At 47.5% G+C, this 21,130-nt stretch overlaps 1 protein-coding gene across 4 annotated transcripts in view; it reads left to right on the top strand.

Annotated features, from left to right (window-relative positions):
• The window catches only part of tnfrsf19 (tumor necrosis factor receptor superfamily, member 19), a 108,822-nt gene that overhangs the window by 63,010 nt on the left and 24,682 nt on the right, over window positions 1-21,130 (top strand). For all 4 annotated transcript variants that reach the window (XM_072577354.1, XM_072577356.1, XM_072577357.1 and 1 more), the window contains exons 8-9: window positions 984-1,086; window positions 10,585-10,996. In XM_072577354.1, the coding sequence (XP_072433455.1) occupies window positions 984-1,086; window positions 10,585-10,996 (515 nt within the window). The remainder of the gene's footprint in view (window positions 1-983; window positions 1,087-10,584; window positions 10,997-21,130) is intronic.

The raw sequence follows: 21,130 nt of genomic DNA, 5'->3' as shown, positions 1-21,130 counted from the left end.
GTCTGCTCCCCATTCAGGAGACTAGGCAAAAGCACATTGTGCGTGGGACCCCACCCCACTCGTCCATCCCCACCCACCGTTCGACCCACATCTGACCCGCCCACCCCAACCCCGTCTGCCCCAACTCCATCCGCTTCCACCCTGACCCTCGCCTGCCCCCTACCCCGTCCAAAACCAACCCCCCACCCACCCCCAACACAACACCCCCATCCATTCCCACCCACTGTCCAACCCCTCCACCCCCTCTCCCCCCCCGGGCAGTCGGACTACACCAACAGTAAGACTGCTGCTGTCTTTGTGGGGTGAATCTCCAAATAGCTCACACACACACACAACTTTTTGACAGGTTCCATCTTTGTCCTGTACTGGACAATGTTGGAGAGATTATCTGGGGAAGGGGGTTTAGGGTACATCCCTGTGTAGAACTCCAGGGAAAGTGTGGCGGGAGACAGAAAGAGGGTGGGTGGTCAGTCATTTGGTGACGGTGCCTGGACTGTCCAACACTGTTCTCGGCAGCAAAGTTTGTTTTTCATCATTGTACCTGTGAACACAAGACGTGATCAGAGTTGAAACAGCTCCTTGATATAATGTTTGTATTGGGACCTTGAACTCCCCTTTGGATAAGCTGATATTCGGATAATTGATATTTGGATACTTGATATTTGGATAATCGAGGTTCCTCTGTAAATGGTGTTTGAAAGGAGTTAAAAGAATTTCTCCTAAATTCATTACCCATAAGTGTAAAATTTAGCTTCATATATTAAGTGACAAATGGCAGCAATTTTAAGGATAAATGGTTAACTTGTACCTCAGATGTCATGCCCTTTACATTCAAAACTTTTAATATAAATTACAGAATGAGAGAGTAAAATTGATTCAAAGGATTCTCAGTTTGAGGATGAAATTAGATGAACATTACCTATACCCAAATAACAGTGTCCCTATTCAATTTGTATTCATGAACAATATTTATTTTATTTTAGGACCTGTTCACCTGGTTCCATCTTGTTGTTTTGACGATGCCTGTAGTCTGGAGTACAGCAGTGAGAGTACCTATCCTCCATCTGAATCGGTGAATTTTAAAAGGTAACAGCAGAACTTACCTCAGTAGTTGTGTCCAACTGTGATCAGTCTGACTAGTTACGTCAATTTCTCATTCAGTTCATTCAGGGAGTAACATCTGAGTCAGGTGTTCTGAAGAAGTCACATGCGACTTGAAATGTTATCTCTGTTTCTGTCTATGCAGATTTGCCAAACCTGCAGACTTTCTTCAGCACTTTCTCATCTTATTTCAGATTTCCAGCGTCCACACAGTACTTTGTTTGAATTTCATCTGAATCATTTCACTAGTTCTAAATGATTAATCTCCTGTGATACTGTACACAGTTGATCACAGATGTTGTCTCTGATGTCTTTGTGTTGTTGATTATCCCACTGTTTATAATTAGTATTTTTTCTTTCACTTATCTGCTGCTTTTCTGTCCATAGTTATACAGTCATACAGGACAGAAATAGACCTTTCAATCCAACCAGTCCATGTTGATCACTGTGGGCGGCACGGTGGCACAGTGGTTAGCCCTGCTGCCTCACAGCGCCAGAGACCTAGGTTCAATTCCTGCCTCAGGCAACTGTCTGTGTGGAGTTTGCACATTCTCCCTGTGTCTCTGTGGGTTTGCTCTGGTTTCCTCCCACAGTCCAAAAATGTGTAGATTTGGTAAATTGCCTGTAGTGTTAGGTGTAGGGGGGTGGGTTGTGCTTCAGCAAGTCGGTGTGGACTTGTTGAGCCAAAGGGCCTGTTTCTGCACTGTAAGTAATCTAATCTCAAAATAACAAGTCCTGCCTGCCTGCTCCTGGCCCATATCCCTCCAAACCTTTCCTATCTAAATGTTGTAATTGTACCCACATCCACCACTTCCTCAAGAAGTTTATTCCACACAGGAACCACCCTCTGTGTAAAAAATTTGCCCATTTTAAAATCTCTCTCCTCTTACCTTAGAACAGAAATCCCCCATCCTAGAGAAAAAAAACGACCATTAATTCTATCTATACCCCTCATTATTTTATAAACCACTATAAGGTCACCTCTCAACCTCCACTGAAAAAAGTGCTAGTCTATCCAGCCTTTCTTTATAACTCAAACCTTTCATACCTGGCAACCTCGCTGGTAAATCTCTCTTGAACCCTCTCCAGCTTAATAATATCCTTCCTATAACTGGGCAACCAGCACTGGACATGATATTCCAGAAGAGGTCTCACCAATGTCCTGTACAACTTCAACGTGACTTCCCAATTCTGTACTCAAAGGACTAAGTGATGAAGGCAAGCTTAGTTTGCTTCTCTTCACACTATCCCACTTTTCCCCAGCCTTTTTCTCTTGCCTGCATGTTGGAGGAGTGTAATTGGTTGATACACTGCAGTATTAAGTGACGGAGACAGAACAACAAATGCAGTTCCGTGTGGCTGTCTTTCCATTGACTTCCTGAACCACATTATCGTTGTATGGCTCATTTCTATTCCTACCACCTCATCAGATGTATCTGAGCTCCCACTTCATCTCCCACTTCTCCCACCTCATCTCCCACTTGCCCTCTGTATTACCAAAGTAACCCCTGAGAGTTCCCCAGTGCATTATCCCATTTTCATTTATTTCACCTTTAACCCTATACAGTCTCCTTATTTCAAATCAGCTCAGCAGAAAGTGCAATGAACTATGAGATCCCATCACTGTGACCAGCGGTGTGCCTCAAGGATCGGTGCTGAGTCCACTGCTTTTCGTCATTTATATAAATGACTTGCATGTGAATATAGGAGATATGGTTAGTAAGTTTGCAGATGATTCCAAAATAGATGGTGTATTGGACAGTGAAGAAAATTATCTCAGAGTACAATGGGACATTGATCAGATTGGCCAATGGACTGAGGAATGGCAGATGGAGTTTAATTTAGATAAATGTGCGGTGTTGCATTTTGGTAGGGCAAACCAGGGCAGGACTTAAGACAGTTAATGGTAGGTCCCTGGGGATTAGAACATAGAACATAGAACATAGAACAATACAGCACAGAACAGGCCCTTCGGCCCATGATGTTGTGCCGAACTTCTAACCTAGATTAAGCACCCATCCATGTACCTATCCAAATGCCGCTTAAAGGTCGCCAATGATTCTGACTCTACCACTCCCACGGGCAGCACATTCCATGCCCCCACCACTCTCTGGGTAAAGAACCCACCCCTGACATCTCCCCTATACCTTCCACCCTTCACCTTAAATTTATGTCCCCTTGTAACACTCTGTTGTACCCGGGGAAAAAGTTTCTGACTGTCTACTCTATCTATTCCTCTGATCATCTTATAAACCTCTATCAAGTCACCCCTCATCCTTCTCCGTTCCAACGAGAAAAGGCCGAGAACTCTCAACCTATCCTCGTACGACCTACTCTCCATTCCAGGCAACATCCTGGTAAATCTTCTCTGCACCCTCTCCAAAGCTTCCACATCTTTCCTAAAGTGAGGCGACCAGAACTGCACACAGTACTCCAACTGTGGCCTAACCAAAGTCCTGTACAGCTGCAACATCACTTCACGACTCTTGAATTCAATCCCTCTGCTAATGAACGATAATACTCCATAGGCCTTCTTACAAACTCTATCCACCTGAATGGCAACCTTCAAAGATCTATGTACATAGACCCCAAGATCCCTCTGTTCCTCCACCTGACTAAGAACCCTACCATTAACCCTGTATTCCGCATTCTTATTTGTTCTTCCAAAATGGACAACCTCACACTTGGCAGGGTTGAACTCCATCTGCCACTCCTCAGCCCAGCTCTGCATCATATCTAAGTCCCTCTGCAGCCGACAACAGCCCTCCTCACTGTCCACAACTCCACCTATCTTCGTATCATCTGCAAATTTACTGACCCACCCTTCGACTCCTTCATCTAAGTCATTAATAAAAATTACAAACAGCAGAGGACCCAGAACTGATCCCTGCAGAACTCCACTTGTAACTGGGCTCCAGGCTGAATATTTACCATCTACCACCACTCTCTGCCTTTGACCGGTTAGCCAGTTTTCTATCCAATTGGCCAAATTTCCCTCTATCCCATGCCTCCTGACTTTCTGCATAAGCCTACCATGGGGAACCTTATCAAATGCCTTACTAAAATCCATGTACACTACATCCACTGCTCTACCCTCATCCACATGCTTGGTCACCTCCTCGAAGAATTCAATAAGACTTGTAAGGCAAGACCTACCCTTCACAAATCCGTGCTGGCTGTCCCTAATCAAGCAGTGTCTTTCCAGATACTCGTAAATCCTATCCCTCAGTACCCTTTCCATTACTTTGCCTACCACAGAAGTAAGACTAACTGGCCTGTAATTCCCGGGGTTATCCCTATTCCCTTTTTTGAACAGGGGCACAACATTCGCTACTCTCCAGTCCCCTGGTACCACCCCAGTTGCCAGCGAAGACGAGAAGATCATTGCCAACGGTAGTGCAATTTCCTCTCTTGCTTCCCACATAATCCTAGGATATATCCCGTCAGGCCCGGGGGACTTGTCTATCCTCAAGTTGTTCAAAATGTCCAACACATCTTCCTTCCTAACAGGTATCTCTTCTAGCTTAACAGTCCGTTTCACACTCTCCTCTTCAACAATACGGTCCCTCTCATTCATAAATACTGAAGAGAAGTACTTGTTCAAGACCTCTCCTATCTCTTCCAACTCAATACACAGTCTCCCACTACTGTCCTTGATCGGACCTACCCTCGTTCTCGTCATTCTCAGGTTTCTCACATACGCATAAAATGCCTTGGGGTTATCCTTGATCCTATCCGCCAAGGATTTTTCATGCCCTCTCTTAGCTCTCCTAATCCCTTTCTTCAGGTCCCTTCTGGCTATCCTGTATCCCTCCACTGCTCTGTCTGAACCCTGTTTCCTCAACCTTATGTAAGCCAAGCAAAGAGACTTAGTGCTGCAGGTGCATAGTTCCTTGAAAATGGAGTCACAGGTAGACAGGGTGGTACAGAAGGCATTTGGTATGCTTGCCTTCGTTGGTAAGAACATTGCATATAGGAGTTGGGATGTCATGTTGCAGCGCTACAAGGTGTTGGTGAGGCCACTTTTAGATCTCTGCATTCAATTTTAGTTGCTCTTCTATAGAAAAGATGTTGGTAAACTTGGGAGGATGCAGAAAAATTTACAAGGGTGTTGCTGGGATTAGAGGGTTTGCATTGTAGGGAGAGGCTGAATAAGCTGGAGCGTTGGTGGCTGAGGTGTGACCTTATATAGGTTTATAAAACCTGAGGAGCATGGATAACCAAGGTCCTTTTTCTTGGATCGGGGAGTCCAAACCCAAAGGCATAGGTTTAAGGTGAGACGGGAGGATTTAAAAAGGGCATGAGGGGTAACCTTTTCACACAGAGGGTGGTGCTTGTATGGAACAAGCTGCCAGAGGAAGTGGTGGAGGTTGGTACAATTACAACGTTTAAAAGTTATCTGGATGGGTATATGAATAAGAAGGGTTTAGAGGGATATGAGGCAAATGCTGGCAAATGGAACTAGGTCAGATTGGGATGTGTGGTCAATGCGGACGCGTTGGATCAAACGGTCTGTTTCCATTTTGTATGACTCTCTGACCTTCAACCAACGTCCCTCCTCACTTTCACCATCAACCCTTCTTTCTATGTCTTGGCCTCAAAATAACTTTATTTGCTTTCAAAAATCACCTGCCTGTCTACTTTTTAATTCCAATTTTACCTATCCTTCTCTCTGTACCTTTCTCCCTTTGATAGTAAAAGTAAATATTTCTGCACCATCGTTGTTTTTGATTAATTCTGACCATTTCAAACATCAGTGTTATTATTTTCAAAACTTAATAAATGATTTGGAATTGAGTTAATAAATGAAGTAAAACTCCCATACTCTTTCCCTCCCTGAGACACTCTAGACTGAACTTAAGTGGTTGACAGCCAACTAAGTCTGTTCAGACGGGCGACCTGATAGAGGTCTACAAAATTAGGAGAGGCATAGATAGCGTGGTTAGTTACAGGCTTTTACCCAGGGTAGAAAGTTCAACTACAAGAGGGCATAGGTTCAAGGTGAAAAGGGGAAAATCTAGGGGAGAAGTGAGGGGAAAACCTTTCACACAGAGTGTGGTGGGTGCCTGGAACACACTGCCAGTGGAGGTAATGGAAGCGGTCCCTTTAAGGTATATCTTGATAGACAGATGAACCGATGGATAGAAGCCATGCATGGGCAATAAGTAGCAAGTCTAAGGATTAGGAATTGGCATAGGCTTGGTGGGCCGAAGGGCCTGTTCCTGTTCTGAGTTGAATTGAATTGAAAAAAATATTGATTGTCAGATTTTCCAGTCAGCCAGTGAGGTGCATTATTCATTCTCAAAGGTGGAAGACCTGGAGGACAGGAGTCCAGGCAGACTTTGACATCCTCCCCACATACTGGGCTTCAGCTGTAGCCATACACCAATGACGTGGATAGTTGGTGATTCTAGTATATCTTTTAAAACATTACCATGTTGGAGAGAGGGAATCTCTTGGCCCTTCAACATCCAGAGTCAGTTGTACTTAGACATATAGACCGCTTGCTGGTAGCAAAGTGACAAATTTGGCTAAAGTCACAGCTGGGTGAGATTTCCTCAGCAGGGGGGCAAGATCCTAACCTGTGTTTGACCTTGATGTCAGGATCAGTAGGAAACATATTCCCCCCGCCCCGTCTTTTTCTGTAAGACCAAACAAAAGCTTCAGTAAGTGTATCATTGGATGTGTACATCAATTTTACATACTGTAGGAAAAACCTTCACTGCTAATTTTGACTCAATAAAGACTTTGAAATGTTTTGTTGCTTAAAAATAATTTAATGAAAAGCTACTGAACTGAAACAGTGAGCAGCAAAGGATCATATCCCACTGGTGGAACAGTGCTCACTCACACATCCTGGGAAGTTAGGTTCTGTGAAATATTTAACAATATAACTTTATTCAATATTGGTCTGTATTGTGAATGTTAACAATTTGGGTTATTGAGAAAAATCAGATGGGTGTAAAGGCTTCCACAAAGTTGTTGTTTGATGATTTGACTGAGTGATTTGGAAGTCTGGTAGCCAGATTTGTGCAGACTATTGTAATAGACTGTAGCCAGAATTGTCCCTAGAGGATGTGGTGCCTGAAGCAAATCCCACAGTATGGGACCTGCCCATTGCCTTCCCTGTGGCTCTCAGTTTTCCTTTCTCATGCCAGAATTTGCCAGGAATTGTAAGTCCTGCCCCTGAGCCAATCTTTCACAGGGGTGGGCAATTTAAATAATTAGCTGCTTCCACCAAAGTGGCAGTTTGGAGTGTGGAAGTTAGGAGATTAGATCAGGTAAGAGCAGGTCTGTCCTCAGTACATTTCTTCTATATAGCCAGGGGACTCCTTTGGAGATCTGCTGATGTGGTGCAAAGCCAGCTTGTGGGTGGGGTTCAGGGAACTTTTGGTCATGAGGGGTGGTCAGCCCTTTGGGACAGTTAACTGGAGCAAATTGGCTGTAAATGGTGCATCAACTCCTTGAAACTGTCCAACAACAGTTGGAATATCAGCAAGTATCAAGAAACGTTAACCTGTCAAGAAGCTTCTTGGGGTTACCATTGACCAGAAACTGATATGGACCAGCCATACAAATACAATGACTACAAAAGCAAGGCTGTGAATTCTATGGTGATTAACACATCTCCAAACTCCTCATAACCTGTCCTCCCCCTGCAAATCAGGAGTGTGATGGAATACTCTCCACTTGTCTGAATGAGTGTACGTCCAACTACATGTGAGAAGCTTGCACCATCCTGAACAAAATAGCCCACGTTATTGGCACCCCCATCTAACACATTGAACATTTACTGCCTCCACCACTGACAGTGGCTGCAGTGTGTACTATCTACAAGATGTTCAGGGACAAGTTACCAAGGCTCCTTAAATAGCACCTTCCAGATTTACAATCTCGACCACCGAGAAGGACAAGGGCAACTGACCTGTAAGTTTCTTCCAATACTGACTCATAACTATATTGCCGTTTCTTCACTGTCACGAGATCAAAATGCTAGAACTCCCTCCTCAATAGCATAATGGATGTACCTACACATGGACTGCAGCGATTCAAGAAAGCAGCTTACCAGCACTTTCTAAAGGACAACTGGGAATATACAATAAATTCTGGCAGAGCCAGCTGATGCCCATAATCTGTGAATTTTGTTTTTAGTTAAATAATGGTGTTTTCTCAATAAGGTGTAGTGTGAAATATAAAAATTCATATGCATGGTACATGTGAATTTTTGGGTTTAATTCCAAGTCAGGATGGTGTTGCAGGTGGTCTGTATCTTCAGCCCTTGTCCTTCTCACTGGTAGAGAGCGCAGCCAAAGGTACCTTGGTGAGTTGTTGCAGTGTATCATATAGGTGGTATACAAGCTTATGACTGTATATCATTGGTGGTGGAAATGAATATTGAAGATGTTGGATGCAGTGCCAATCATGTAATTTTTGACGTGGATGGTGTTGAGCTCATCCAAGATTTCTTTTACCATGGTAGATGAAGGGAGTAAGGATAGATTAGATTCCCTACAGTATGCAAACAGGCCCTTTGGCCCAACAAGTCCACACTGACCCTCCGAAGAGCAACCCGCCCCTAACTATTGCACCTAACACTATGGGCAATTTAGCATGACCAATTCACCTGGCCAGCACATCTTTGGATTGTGGGAGGAAACCAGAGCACCCGGAGGAAACCCACACAGACACGGGGAGAACGTGCAAACTCCACACAGACGGTTGCTCGAGGTGGGAATTGAATCTGGGTCCCTGGCACTGTGAGACAGCAGTGCTAACTATTAGGGGATTAAAGTAGGCACTAAGTTAGCAGAAGGGGTTAAGAGGCCTGTGAGCTTTGGCAGAGGTGTTAATTCTCCCTCCTGGAAAGGTATGGTGCACTTTTAAATTCGCTCCTGAGTTACTTTTGGACGAAGTAAGGCATCCTTTAGAATTGTGAAATGATATGTTCAAAAAGCACATAAGCTTATTGAGATGTGCGGGACTGTCAATAAACTGTCCAAAAACGTGTTCAGTTAATGGAAGACATGCTAGTCTATTACAGAGTGTCTGGGCTTATAGAGCCATGATATGAATGGTGTTGCATGTTTGATTTATCAAACTATCACAGTGGGCTATCTTTGATGGATAGCTCCATCTGCTTATTGAATAGAAATTTTAATGACATTAGGTTTTTACAGGCACAGGTGAGACAATGATTGATATAGGTTCTTAACCACGAGTGAGATGTTTATTTTTGTGAGGGACTAAAGGGGGCAATTTCACTGCATTCTGTATTGATAAACTTTTTTGGTAGTGACATTATCAATAAACTGGTAACTTTATTTGTGTAATGATGCTGAAAAATGCTTATGCAGGAAAGTAGATAAGTTGGTGGAGTGAGGGAAGGAGAAAAGTGGTGAGTGCACAGTATATTGGCCCTGGGTTAGTATTGGGGCTATAGAGGCAATGGGGATGATTGGGATATTATGGAGTATGAAGGCCCAGATGGTGGGGACAGGGTGGCACTGGAGGTATGAGGCACCATTGCAGTTTGAGTTCAGGGTACAGTGTGCACAGGATATATGAGGTTGCTGCAGGAGGCATTGGGTGTCATGTGTTTTAGGGCTGGGTGGATGGGCACAGAGTGACAGTGGGGATGTGAAGGGTAATGGAAGTTGCCACAGGGACACAAATTGGCAATGTGAGTATGAAGAACCATGGGGAATAGTGGGATGGGCATTGGGTGGCACAGAGGTATGAGGGGCCATATGAGTAGCACAGGGGAGTAAGCAAGCACATGAATGGGCATAGCGAGTGGGGAATGTGAGAGGGTGAGAGTAGGAGAAAGATTCTCAGTTTACATTTTTATTTTTAAATGTTGCCCATGTACCAAAGTCCCAAGGAAGCCTTTCTGCCTAGTGCATCTCAGGAATCAGACTCTTCCCAGGTCCACTGGCCCCATTCTCAATCCAATAGGAATCCTGGACCCAAAATCCAAAATGCAGACAGCTACTTTTAAAAATCAGGATCGTGGAGCTGGGATTCTGCTTCCTTTGCACCCTTGATCCAAGAACAAAACTCTGGGCCTAACCCACCAAGCCGTCGTGTAATTTGCTTCTGCATTGAGCAAACAGGTAGGATTCCCATGAGGCATTTCAGATACTATTACATTAGTTTTAAAGTACCTGATGAACAAACATCTTCCAACAAGATATCCTGAATTTGATATTAACGTTTCATGACAAGTGATGCACTTCAAAAATCATTGACGGCATAGTGTTTAGTGAATAATTAGTTGTTTTAAAATTGCAGTCAGTCAAACAATTATTGAGGAAATTATGCTGTAATGTCTTTTGAAAGTTATTTGTATCATTATGGTGTATTTATTGGGACACTACTACTGATTGATGCCATACAGAATGTAATATTTAACAACAAAAGAATGTCAAGTTAGTGTTGATTAATTCAAATGTTAACTTTAATATTGCTTTCTGTCACAAACAGGAACGTGGAATGTGGTGGTGAAATGCTGCCCTCTTTCCTTGATGTTTTTACACCATCCTTTGGTAGCGACACTTCAGAAGCCTGGCCTCTAATACGAGACTCTTCCTGCAGTGATGCTGCCTCTTTCTGTGAATCTCTTAACCCAGCAAACCCTGAGGCTTCCCCAGAGGACGTTACTAGTATTAGCCTACAGTCGGAAGCTCCAAATATCCCACCTTCAGATACGTGCCCAAGGCAGGAAGATCAATCTGAGTCACTTTGTCTGCAGCCCCTTTCAGTGGAGATGAGTGGAACTGTAGTAGGGCTCAGAAAGCAGCAAGGTGCAGAAGATCCAGGTGATCCCCCATCATTGAACATTGGAGACAAAGAGCAGCACCCAATGGAGAGCAATGCTCCAAATGAAGAAATCGAGGTAAGGTGGAATAATCAGCAATCGCTTTATCTGTGCTGATTGACTAAAATCTTACACTTATCTGGTTTATATAATCTTGATAGGCATCAACGTCTGGAATTTTATCAAGAAGTTGGGAAGCTTGACTCTGAAAACGAGCCTGACAGATCCATTTCCTTTTAAAAGGGCCCCTACAAGGGTATTTTTAGGTTTCAGAGGTCATTGTGGGATGGAGTCGGCCCCGTTGCCTCTGGAGACAGTTTACAGGTGACCACGAGGTTTGTGAGTACTGAGGCATGCTTGTAGAAGGCTAACCTCAGTTCCCTGAGACTTTAGCCTTAGTGTATTAAAGGCCTTCTAGCCTTACTCTTTAGACTTCCTCAATGTCCCAAACACCCTTAATGCCCGCTCAAGTCCCCCAAGCCCTCACATAACACCCATGCCTTACCCTCACTAATCAGACCTATCACTCCTCTTCAAGCTGCATAAGCACACCCAGTTGAGCTGATTCATTACTGAGCCTTGGAACTCAATCAGATATTCATAATGAGGCCATCTGGGAACTGTATCAATGGAAACAAATGGCCAAACAGGACATTCTAACTTTGACTGACATCATTTTGATGTCATAATAAATTGTTTGTTCTTTTGACCTCTTTTTACAGCTATGTGTCTGAAATGGAATAAAGCTTCTATTGTTGATACTTTGAGTGACTGTGCCTAATTAACACTTCTGTTAGTTTGTCAGAGCAGCAATTTATTTCAAGGGCGATTTTTAAATGGGTGTTATTTTCATGAGCATTTCAAATAATTGTCATTATTTATTATATGACTCAATATACATGGTGCATACCAAGTTAATGGACATGGAAAATGCAGGGGGTGGTATGGGAAAGGGCACTGAGGTAATGTAAGTGATATGGCAGATGAAACAAGGGCATAGGAGACATGTGTGACCATGGAGTGGGTGTATGGGATATGAGAATGCACAGTGACTTATCTTTCAAAAGATTCCCAAATCTGGACAATGGTCCTTGATTACTCTGAGATGGTGTGAACTATGTATCCTACCAAAATGGGACTGACTCCATAAAAGTAGCCAGGGATCTTAAATACTCAACCTCGCAGTGGTGTATATAATGTTAGAGTTGCTCAATCGGGGCTCACTCCTCACATCCACCTCCTTCCAGCTGGCTGCCATTTTTAAATCAACACTCTCCCACCTACATGTCAAGGAGACATAAAAAGTCCTGGCCCGAATCTCAGTACATTGGAAAATTACATTTTCCGTAATATTCAAAGAATATTCTGAAAACTTTACTGAAGTGCTACAAATCTGAATCTTTCACTTGCTTAGTTACAAGTCTTGCAAGTCTTTATTCATCTTTTTTCCCACTAGTTTTGTTCCTTCCTTTCTTCTGATGCCATTGATGCCTTGCCATCCCATGGGATTCTGAAAGGTAGTCACGCTTTGCGGGAGAGACTAGAGTTGAGCGACATGATTTAAGAAGTCGAGGCCCCGCTTTTAACATGGAGATAATGAGAATTTCATTCAGTCAGAGAGTTGGTGATCTATGAAATTCTGTTTCCCTGAAGATAATAGAGGCATGGTCCTTGAGCTTATTCTGTGCTGAGTTGTATTGATTTTTAACAGTGAGGGGAGTCAGGATTAAAAAAAAACAGAAAAGAAAGTGGAATTCAGACCCCAGTGGGATTAGCCAATTAAGTTTGCGGCAATTTCAAAATACTGATTGTCTTAGTCCTACTCCTGAATGGTATGTTCCTCTGAGATGGTGCAACATTCATACACATTTTTCATGACCCCAGATAATGTATGTCACCGGACTACTCTCTCTGGAAGATATTGAATCACACGATTGTTAACTGTGCAGAAGGAGAACATTTGACTATTATGTCTGCAGCAGCTCCATAATCGAACAATGCGCTATGCCACTCTCAAGCCATCTTCTTTCTTTCCAGCCAACAATCTAATTCCTAGTTCAACTTGCCTCCTCACCGCACTGTTGGCAATGCAAGTGCATTTTTGCAGCCACATTTCCAAAGCTAAGTGTGAAGCACGTCGAGTCAGGGGGACAAGTGGAAAATCTATTAAACCATCATCAAAGCAGTAACTACATTTACACAGTCTCACCCATGTTCACTGTGGCCGGTTTTACTAACCCAAGGAACTGAAGGCAGTTTCACTAACCCAGGGAACTGAGGCCAGTTTCACTAACCCAGGGGGAACTGAGGGCAGTTTCACTAACCCAGGGAAATGAGGGCGGTTTCACTAACCCGGGGAACTGAGACCAGTTTCACTAACCCGGGGAACTGAGGGCAGTTTCACTAACCCGGGGGAACTGAGACCAGTCACACTAACCTGGGGGAACTGAGGCCAGTTTCACTCACCCGGGGAACTGAGGCCAGTTTCACTAACCCAGGGAACTGAGACCAGGTTCACTAACCCGGGGAACTGAGACCAGTCTCACTAACCCGGGGGAACTGAGACCAGTTTCACTAACCCAGGGAAACTGAGACCAGTTTCACTAACCCGGGGGAACAGAGGCCAGTTTCACTAACCCGCGGGAACTGAGGCCAGTTTCAATAACCCAGGGAACTGAGGCCAGTTTCACTCACCCAGGGAACTGAGGCCAGTGTCAGAAACCCGGGGGAACTGAGGGCAGTTTCAATAACCCAGGGAACTGAGGCCAGTTTCACTAACCCGGGGAACCGAGATCAGTTTCACTAACCCAGTGAACTGAGGCCAGTTTCAATAACCCAGGGAAATGAGGCCAGTTTCACTAACCCGGGGGAACTGAGGCCAGTTTGAAGACCCGGGGGAACTGAGACCAGTTTCACTAACCCGGTGAACTGAGGCCAGTTTCACTAACCTGGGGAACTGAGACCAGTTTCACTAACCCGGGGAAACTAAGGCCAGTGTCACTAACCCGGGGAACTGAGGGCAGTTTGAACACCCGGGGGAACTGAGACCAGTTTCACGAACCCAGGGAACTGAGACCAGTTTCACTAACCCGAGGGAACTGAGGGCTGTTTCACTAACCCGGGGGACCTGTGACCAGATTCACTAACCCGGTGAACTGAGACCGATTTCACTAACCTGGGGAACTGAGACCAGTTTCACTAACCCGGGGAAACTAAGGCCAGTGTCACTAACCCGGTGAACTGAGGGCAGTTTGAAGAGCCGGGGGAACTGAGACCAGTTTCACTAACCCAGGAAACTGAGACCAGTTTCACCAACCCGGGGAACCGAGACCAGTTTCACTAACCTGGGGAACCGAGGGCAGTTTCACGAACCCAGGGAACTGAGGGTAGTTTCACTAACCTGGGGAACTGAGGCCAGTTTCACGAACCCGGGGGAACTGAGACCAGTTTCACTAACCTGGAGAACTGAGGGCAGTTTCACTAACCCAGAGAACTGAGGGCAGTTTCACTAACCTGGGGGAACTCAGGGCAGTTTCACTAACCCAGGGGAACTGAGACCAGTTTCACTAACCCGAGAGAACTGAGGGCAGTTTCACTAACCCGGGGGAACTGAGACCAGTTTCACTAACCCGAGAGAACTGAGGGCAGTTTCACTAACCCGGGGGAACTGAGACCAGTTTCACTAACCCGGGGAACTGAGGGCAGTTTCACTAACCCGGGGGAACTGAGACCAGTCACACTAACCTGGGGGAACTGAGGCCAGTTTCACTCACCCGGGGAACTGAGGCCAATTTCACTAACCCGGGGGAACAGAGGGCAAGTTCACTAACCCGGGGAACTGAGGCCAGTTTCACTAACCCAGGGAACTGAGACCAGTTTCACTAACCCGGGGAACTGAGGCCAGTTTCACTAACCCAGGGAACTGAGACCAGGTTCACTAACCCGGGGAACTGAGACCAGTCTCACTAACCCGGGGGAACTGAGACCAGTTTCACTAACCCAGGGAAACTGAGACCAGTTTCACTAACCCGGGGGAACAGAGGCCAGTTTCACTAACCCGCGGGAACTGAGGCCAGTTTCAATAACCCAGGGAACTGAGGCCAGTTTCACTAACCCGGGGAACCGAGATCAGTTTCACTAACCCAGTGAACTGAGGCCAGTTTCAATAACCCAGGGAAATGAGGCCAGTTTCACTAACCCGGGGGAACTGAGGCCAGTTTGAAGACCCGGGGGAACTGAGACCAGTTTCACTAACCCGGTGAACTGAGGCCAGTTTCACTAACCTGGGGAACTGAGACCAGTTTCACTAACCCGGGGAAACTAAGGCCAGTGTCACTAACCCGGGGAACTGAGGGCAGTTTGAACACCCGGGGGAACTGAGACCAGTTTCACGAACCCAGGGAACTGAGACCAGTTTCACTAACCCGAGGGAACTGAGGGCTGTTTCACTAACCCGGGGGACCTGTGACCAGATTCACTAACCCGGTGAACTGAGACCGATTTCACGAACCTGGGGAACTGAGACCAGTTTCACTAACCCGGGGAAACTAAGGCCAGTGTCACTAACCCGGTGAACTGAGGGCAGTTTGAAGAGCCGGGGGAACTGAGACCAGTTTCACTAACCCAGGAAACTGAGACCAGTTTCACCAACCCGGGGAACCGAGACCAGTTTCACTAACCTGGGGAACCGAGGGCAGTTTCACGAACCCAGGGAACTGAGGGTAGTTTCACTAACCTGGGGAACTGAGGCCAGTTTCACTAACCCGGGGGAACTGAGACCAGTTTCACTAACCTGGAGAACTGAGGGCAGTTTCACTAACCCAGAGAACTGAGGGCAGTTTCACTAACCTGGGGGAACTCAGGGCAGTTTCACTAACCCGGGGGAACTGAGACCAGTTTCACTAACCCGAGAGAACTGAGGGCAGTTTCACTAACCCGGGGGAACTGAGACCAGTTTCACTAACCTGGGGAACTGAGGGCAGTTTCACTAACCCAGGGAACTGAGGGCAGTTTCACTAACCTGGGGGAACTGAGACCAGTTTCACTAACCTGGGGAACTGAGGGCAGTTTCACTAACCTGGGGGAACTCAGGGCAGTTTCACTAACCCAGGGGAACTGAGGGCAGTTTGAAGACCCGGGGGAGCTGAGACCAGTTTCACTAACGCGAGAGAACTGAGGGCAGTTTCACTAACCCGGGGAAACTGAGACCAGTTTCACTAACCCAGGGAACTGAGGGCAGTTTCACTAACCCGGGGGAACTGAGGCCAGTTTCACTAACCCGGGGGAACTGAGGCCAGTTTCAATAACCCAGGGAACTGAGGCCAGTTTCACTCACCCAGGGAACTGAGGCCAGTGTCAGTAACCCGGGGGAACTGAGGCCAGTTTCAATAACCCAGGGAACTGAGGCCAGTTTCACTAACCCGGGGAACCGAGACCAGTTTCACTAACCCAGGGAACTGAGGCCAGTTTCAATAACCCAGGGAAATGAGGCCAGTTTCACTAACCCGGGGGAACTGAGGCCAGTTTCACTAACCCGGGGAACCGAGACCAGTTTCACTAACCCGGAGGAACAGAGGCCAGTTTCACTAACCTGGGGAACTGAGGCCAGTTTGAAGACCCGGGGAAACTGAGACCAGTTTCACTAACCCAGGGAACTGAGGGCACTTTCACTAACCCAGGGAACTGAGGGCACTTTCACTAACCCAAGGGAACTGGGGGCAGTTTCACGAACCCAGGGAACTGAGGGTAGTTTCACTAACCTGGGGAACTGAGGCCAGTTTCACTAACCCGGGGGAACTGAGACAAGTTTCACTAACCCGGGGGGAACTGAAGCCAGTTTCACTAACCCAGGGGACCTGTGACCAGTTTCACTAACCCGGTGAACTGAGACCGGTTTCACGAACCTGGGGAACAGAGACCAGTTTCGCTAACCCGGGGAAACTAAGGCCAGTGTCACTAACCCGGGGAACTGAGGGCAGTTTGAAGACCCGGGCGATCTGAGACCAGTTTCACTAACCCAGGGAACTGAGACCAGTTTCACCAACCCGGGGAACCGAGAACAGTTTCACTAACCCGGGGAACTGAGGGTAGTTTCACTAACCTGGGGAACTGAGGGCAGTTTCACGAACCCAGGGAACTGAGGGTAGTTTCACTAACCCGGGGGAACTGAGTCCAGTTTCACTAACCCGGGGGAACAGAGGCCAGTTTAACTAACCCGGGGGAACTGAGGCCAGTTTCAATCACCCAGGGAACTGAGGCCAGTTTCACTCACCCAGGGAACTGAGGGCAGTGTCACTAACCTGGGGAACTGAGGGCAGTTTCACTAACCCAGGGAACTGAGGCCAGTTTCAATAACTCAGGGAAATGAGGCCAGTTTCACTAACCCGGGGGAACCGAGGCCAGATTCACTAACCCGGGAAACCGAGACCCGTTTCACTAACCCGGAGGAACAGAGGCCAGTTTCACTAACCCGGGGAACTGAGGCCAGTTTGAAGATCCGGGGGAACTGAGACCAGTTTCACTAACCTAGGGAACTGAGGGCACTTTCACTAACCCAAGGGAACTGAGGGCAGTTTCACGAACCCAGGGAACTGAGGGTGGTTTCACTAACCTGGGGAACTGAGGCCAGTTTCACTAACCCGGGGGAACTGAGACCAGTTTCACTAACCCGGGGGGAACTGAAGCCAGTTTCACTAACCCGGGGGACCTGTGACCAGTTTCACTAACCCAGTGAACTGAGACCGGTTTCACTAACCTGGGGAACTGAGACCAGTTTCGCTAACCCGGGGAAACTAAGGCCAGTGTCACTAACCCGGGGAACTGAGGGCAGTTTCATTAACCTGGGGATCTGAGGGCAGTATCACTAACCCGGGGGAACTGAGACCAGTTTCACTAACCCGAGAGAACTAAGGGCAGTTTCACTAACCCGGGGGAACTGAGACCAGTTTCACTAACCCAGGGAACTGAGGGCAGTTTCACTAAGCCGGGGGAACTGAGACCAGTTTCACTAACCTGGGGAACTGAGGGCAGTTTCACTAACCCAGGGAACTGAGACCAGTTTCACTAACCTGGGGGAACTGAGGGCAGTTTCACTAACCCAGGGGAACTGAGGCCAGTTTCACTAACACGGGGGAACTGAGACCAGTTTCACTAACCCGAGAGAACTGAGGGCAGTTTCACTAACCCGGGGGAACTCAGACCAGTTTCACTAACCCAGGGAACTGGGGGCAGTTTCACTAACCCGGGGGAACTGAGGCCAGTTTCACTAACCCAGAGGAACTGAGGCCAGTTTCACTTACCCAGGGGAACTGAGGCCAGTTTCACTTACCCAGGGGAACTGAGGCCAGTTTCACTAACCCGTGGTAACTGAGGCCAGTTTCAATAACCCAGGGAACTGAGGCCAGTTTCACTAACCCAGGGAACTGAGGGCAGTGTCACTAACCCGGGGGAACTGAGGCCAGTTTCAATAACCCAGGGAACTGAGGCCAGTTTCACTAACCCGGGGGAACTGAGGCCAGTTTCAGTAACCCGGGGAACCGAGACCAGTTTTACTAACCCGGAGGAACAGAGGCCAGTTTCACTAACCCGGGGAACTGAGGCCAGTTTGAAGACCCGGAGGAACTGAGACCAGTTTCACTAACCCAGGGAACTGAGGGCAGTTTCACGAACCCAGGGAACTGAGGGTAGTTTCACTAACCTGGGGAAATGAGGCCAGTTTCACTAACCTGGGGGAAATGAGGGCAGTTTCACTAACCCAGTGAACTAAGACCAGTTTCACTAACCTGGGGAACTGACGGCGGTTTCACTAACCCGGAGGAACTGAGGCCAGTTTCACTAACACAGGGAAATGAGGCCAGTTTCACTAACCCAGGGAAATGAGGCCAGTTTCACTAACCTGGGGAACTGAGGCCAGTTTCACTAACCCGGGGGAACTGAGACAAGTTTCACTAACCCGGGGGGAATTGAAGCCTGTTTCACTAACCCGGGGGACCTGTGACCAGTTTCACTAACCCGGTGAACTGAGACCGGTTTCACTAACCTGGGGAACTGAGACCAGTTTCGCTAACCCGGGGAAACTAAGGCCAGTGTCACTAACCCGGGGAACTGAGGGCAGTTTCACTAACCCGGGGGAACTGAGACCAGTTTCACTAACCCAGGGAACTGAGACCAGTTTCACCAACCCGGCGAACCGAGACCAGTTTCATTAACCTGGGGAACTGAGGGCAGTTTCACTAACCCAAGGAACTGAGGCCAGTTTCACTAACCCAGGGAAATGAGGCCAGTTTCACTAACCCGGGGGAACTGAGGCCAGTTTAACTAACCCGCAGGAACTGAGGGCAGTTTCAATAACCCAGGGAACTGAGGCCAGTTTCTCTAACCTGGGGAACTGAGGGCAGTTTCACTAACCCAGGGAACTGAGGCCAATTTCACTCATCCTGGGAACTGAGGGCAGTGTCACTGACCCGGGGGAACTGAGGCCAGTTTCAATAACCCAGGGAACTGAGACCAGTTTCACTAACCTGGGGAACTGAGGCCAGTTTCACTAACCCAGGGAACTGAGACCAGTTTCACTAACCCGGAGGAACAGAGGCCAGATTCACTATCCCGGGGAACTGAGGCCAGATTGAAGACCCGGGGGAACTGAGAGCAGTTTCACTAACCCAGAGAACTGAGGGCACTTTCACTAACCCAAGGGAACTGAGGGCCGTTTCACGAACCCAGGGAACTGAGGGTAGTTTCACTAACCTGGGGAACTGAGGCCAGTTTCACTAACCCGGGGGAACTGAGACCAGTTTCACTAACCCGGGGGGAACTGAAGCCAGTTTCACTAACCCAGGGGACCTGTGACCAGTTTCACTAACCCGGTGAACTGAGACCGGTTTCACTAACCTGGGGAACTGAAACCAGTTTCGCTAACCCGGGGAAACTAAGGCCAGTGTCACTAACCCGGAGAACTGAGGGCAGTTTGAAGTCCCGGGGGAACTGAGACCAGTTTCACTAACCCAGGGAACTAAGACCAGTTTCACCAACCCGGGGAACCGAGACCAGTTTCACTAACCCGGGGAACTGAGGGTAGTTTCACTAACCCGGGGAACTGAGGGCAGTTTCACGAACCCAGGGAACTGAGGGTAGTTTCACTAACCTGGGGAACTGAGGCCAGTTTCACTAACCCGGGGGAACTGAGACCAGTTTCACTAACCCGAGAGAATTGAGGGCAGTTTCACTAACCCGGGGGAACTGAGACCAGTTTCACTAACCCGAGAGAACTGAGGGCAGTTTCACTAACCCAGGGAACTGAGGGCAGTTTCACTAACCCGGGGGAACTGAGGCCAGTTTCACTAACCCAGAGGAACTGAGGACAGTTTCACTAACCCAGGGGAACTGAGGCCAGTTGCACTTACCCGGGGGAACTGAGGCCAGTTTCACTAACCCGTGGGAACTGAGGCCAGTTTCAATAACCCAGGGAACTGAGGCCAGTTTCACTAACCCAGGGAACTGAGGGCAGTGTCACTAACCCGGGGGAACTGAGGCCAGTTTCAATAACCCAGGGAACTGAGGCCAGTTTCACTAACCCGGGGGAACTGAGGCCACTTTCACTAACCCGGGGAACCGAGACCAGTTTCACTAACCCGGAGGAACAGAGGGCAGTTTCACTAACCCGGGGAACTGAGGCCAGTTTGAAGACCCGGGGGAACTGAGACCAGTTTCACTAACCCGGGGAACCGAGACCAGTTTCACTAACCCGGAGGAACAGAGGCCAGTTTCACTAACCCGGGGAACTGAGGCCAGTTTCACTAACCCGGGGAACTGAGGCCAGTTTGAAGACCCGCGGGAACTGAGACCAGTTTCACTAACCCAGAGAACTGAGGGCACTTTCACTAACCCAAGGGAACTGAGGGCAGTTTCACGAACCCAGGGAACTGAGGGTAGTTTAACTAACCTGGGGAACTGAGGGCAGTTTCACTAACCTGGGGGAACTGAGGGCAGTTTCACTAACCCAGGGAACTGAGACCAGTTTCACTAACCTGGGGAACTGAGGGCGGTTTCACTAACCCGGAGGAACTGAGGCCAGTTTCACTAACCCGGGGAACTGAGACCGGTTTCACTAACCCGGAGTAACTGAGGCCAGTTTCACTAACCCGGAGAACTGAGGCCTGTTTCACTAACCCGGGGAACTGTGGCCTGTTTCACTAACCCGGTGAACTGAGACCG

The sequence above is a fragment of the Chiloscyllium punctatum genome, chromosome 9 (genome assembly GCF_047496795.1).
Source record: "Chiloscyllium punctatum isolate Juve2018m chromosome 9, sChiPun1.3, whole genome shotgun sequence".
NCBI lineage: Eukaryota > Metazoa > Chordata > Chondrichthyes > Orectolobiformes > Hemiscylliidae > Chiloscyllium > Chiloscyllium punctatum.
This window is presented reverse-complemented; position numbering and strand designations above follow the sequence as displayed.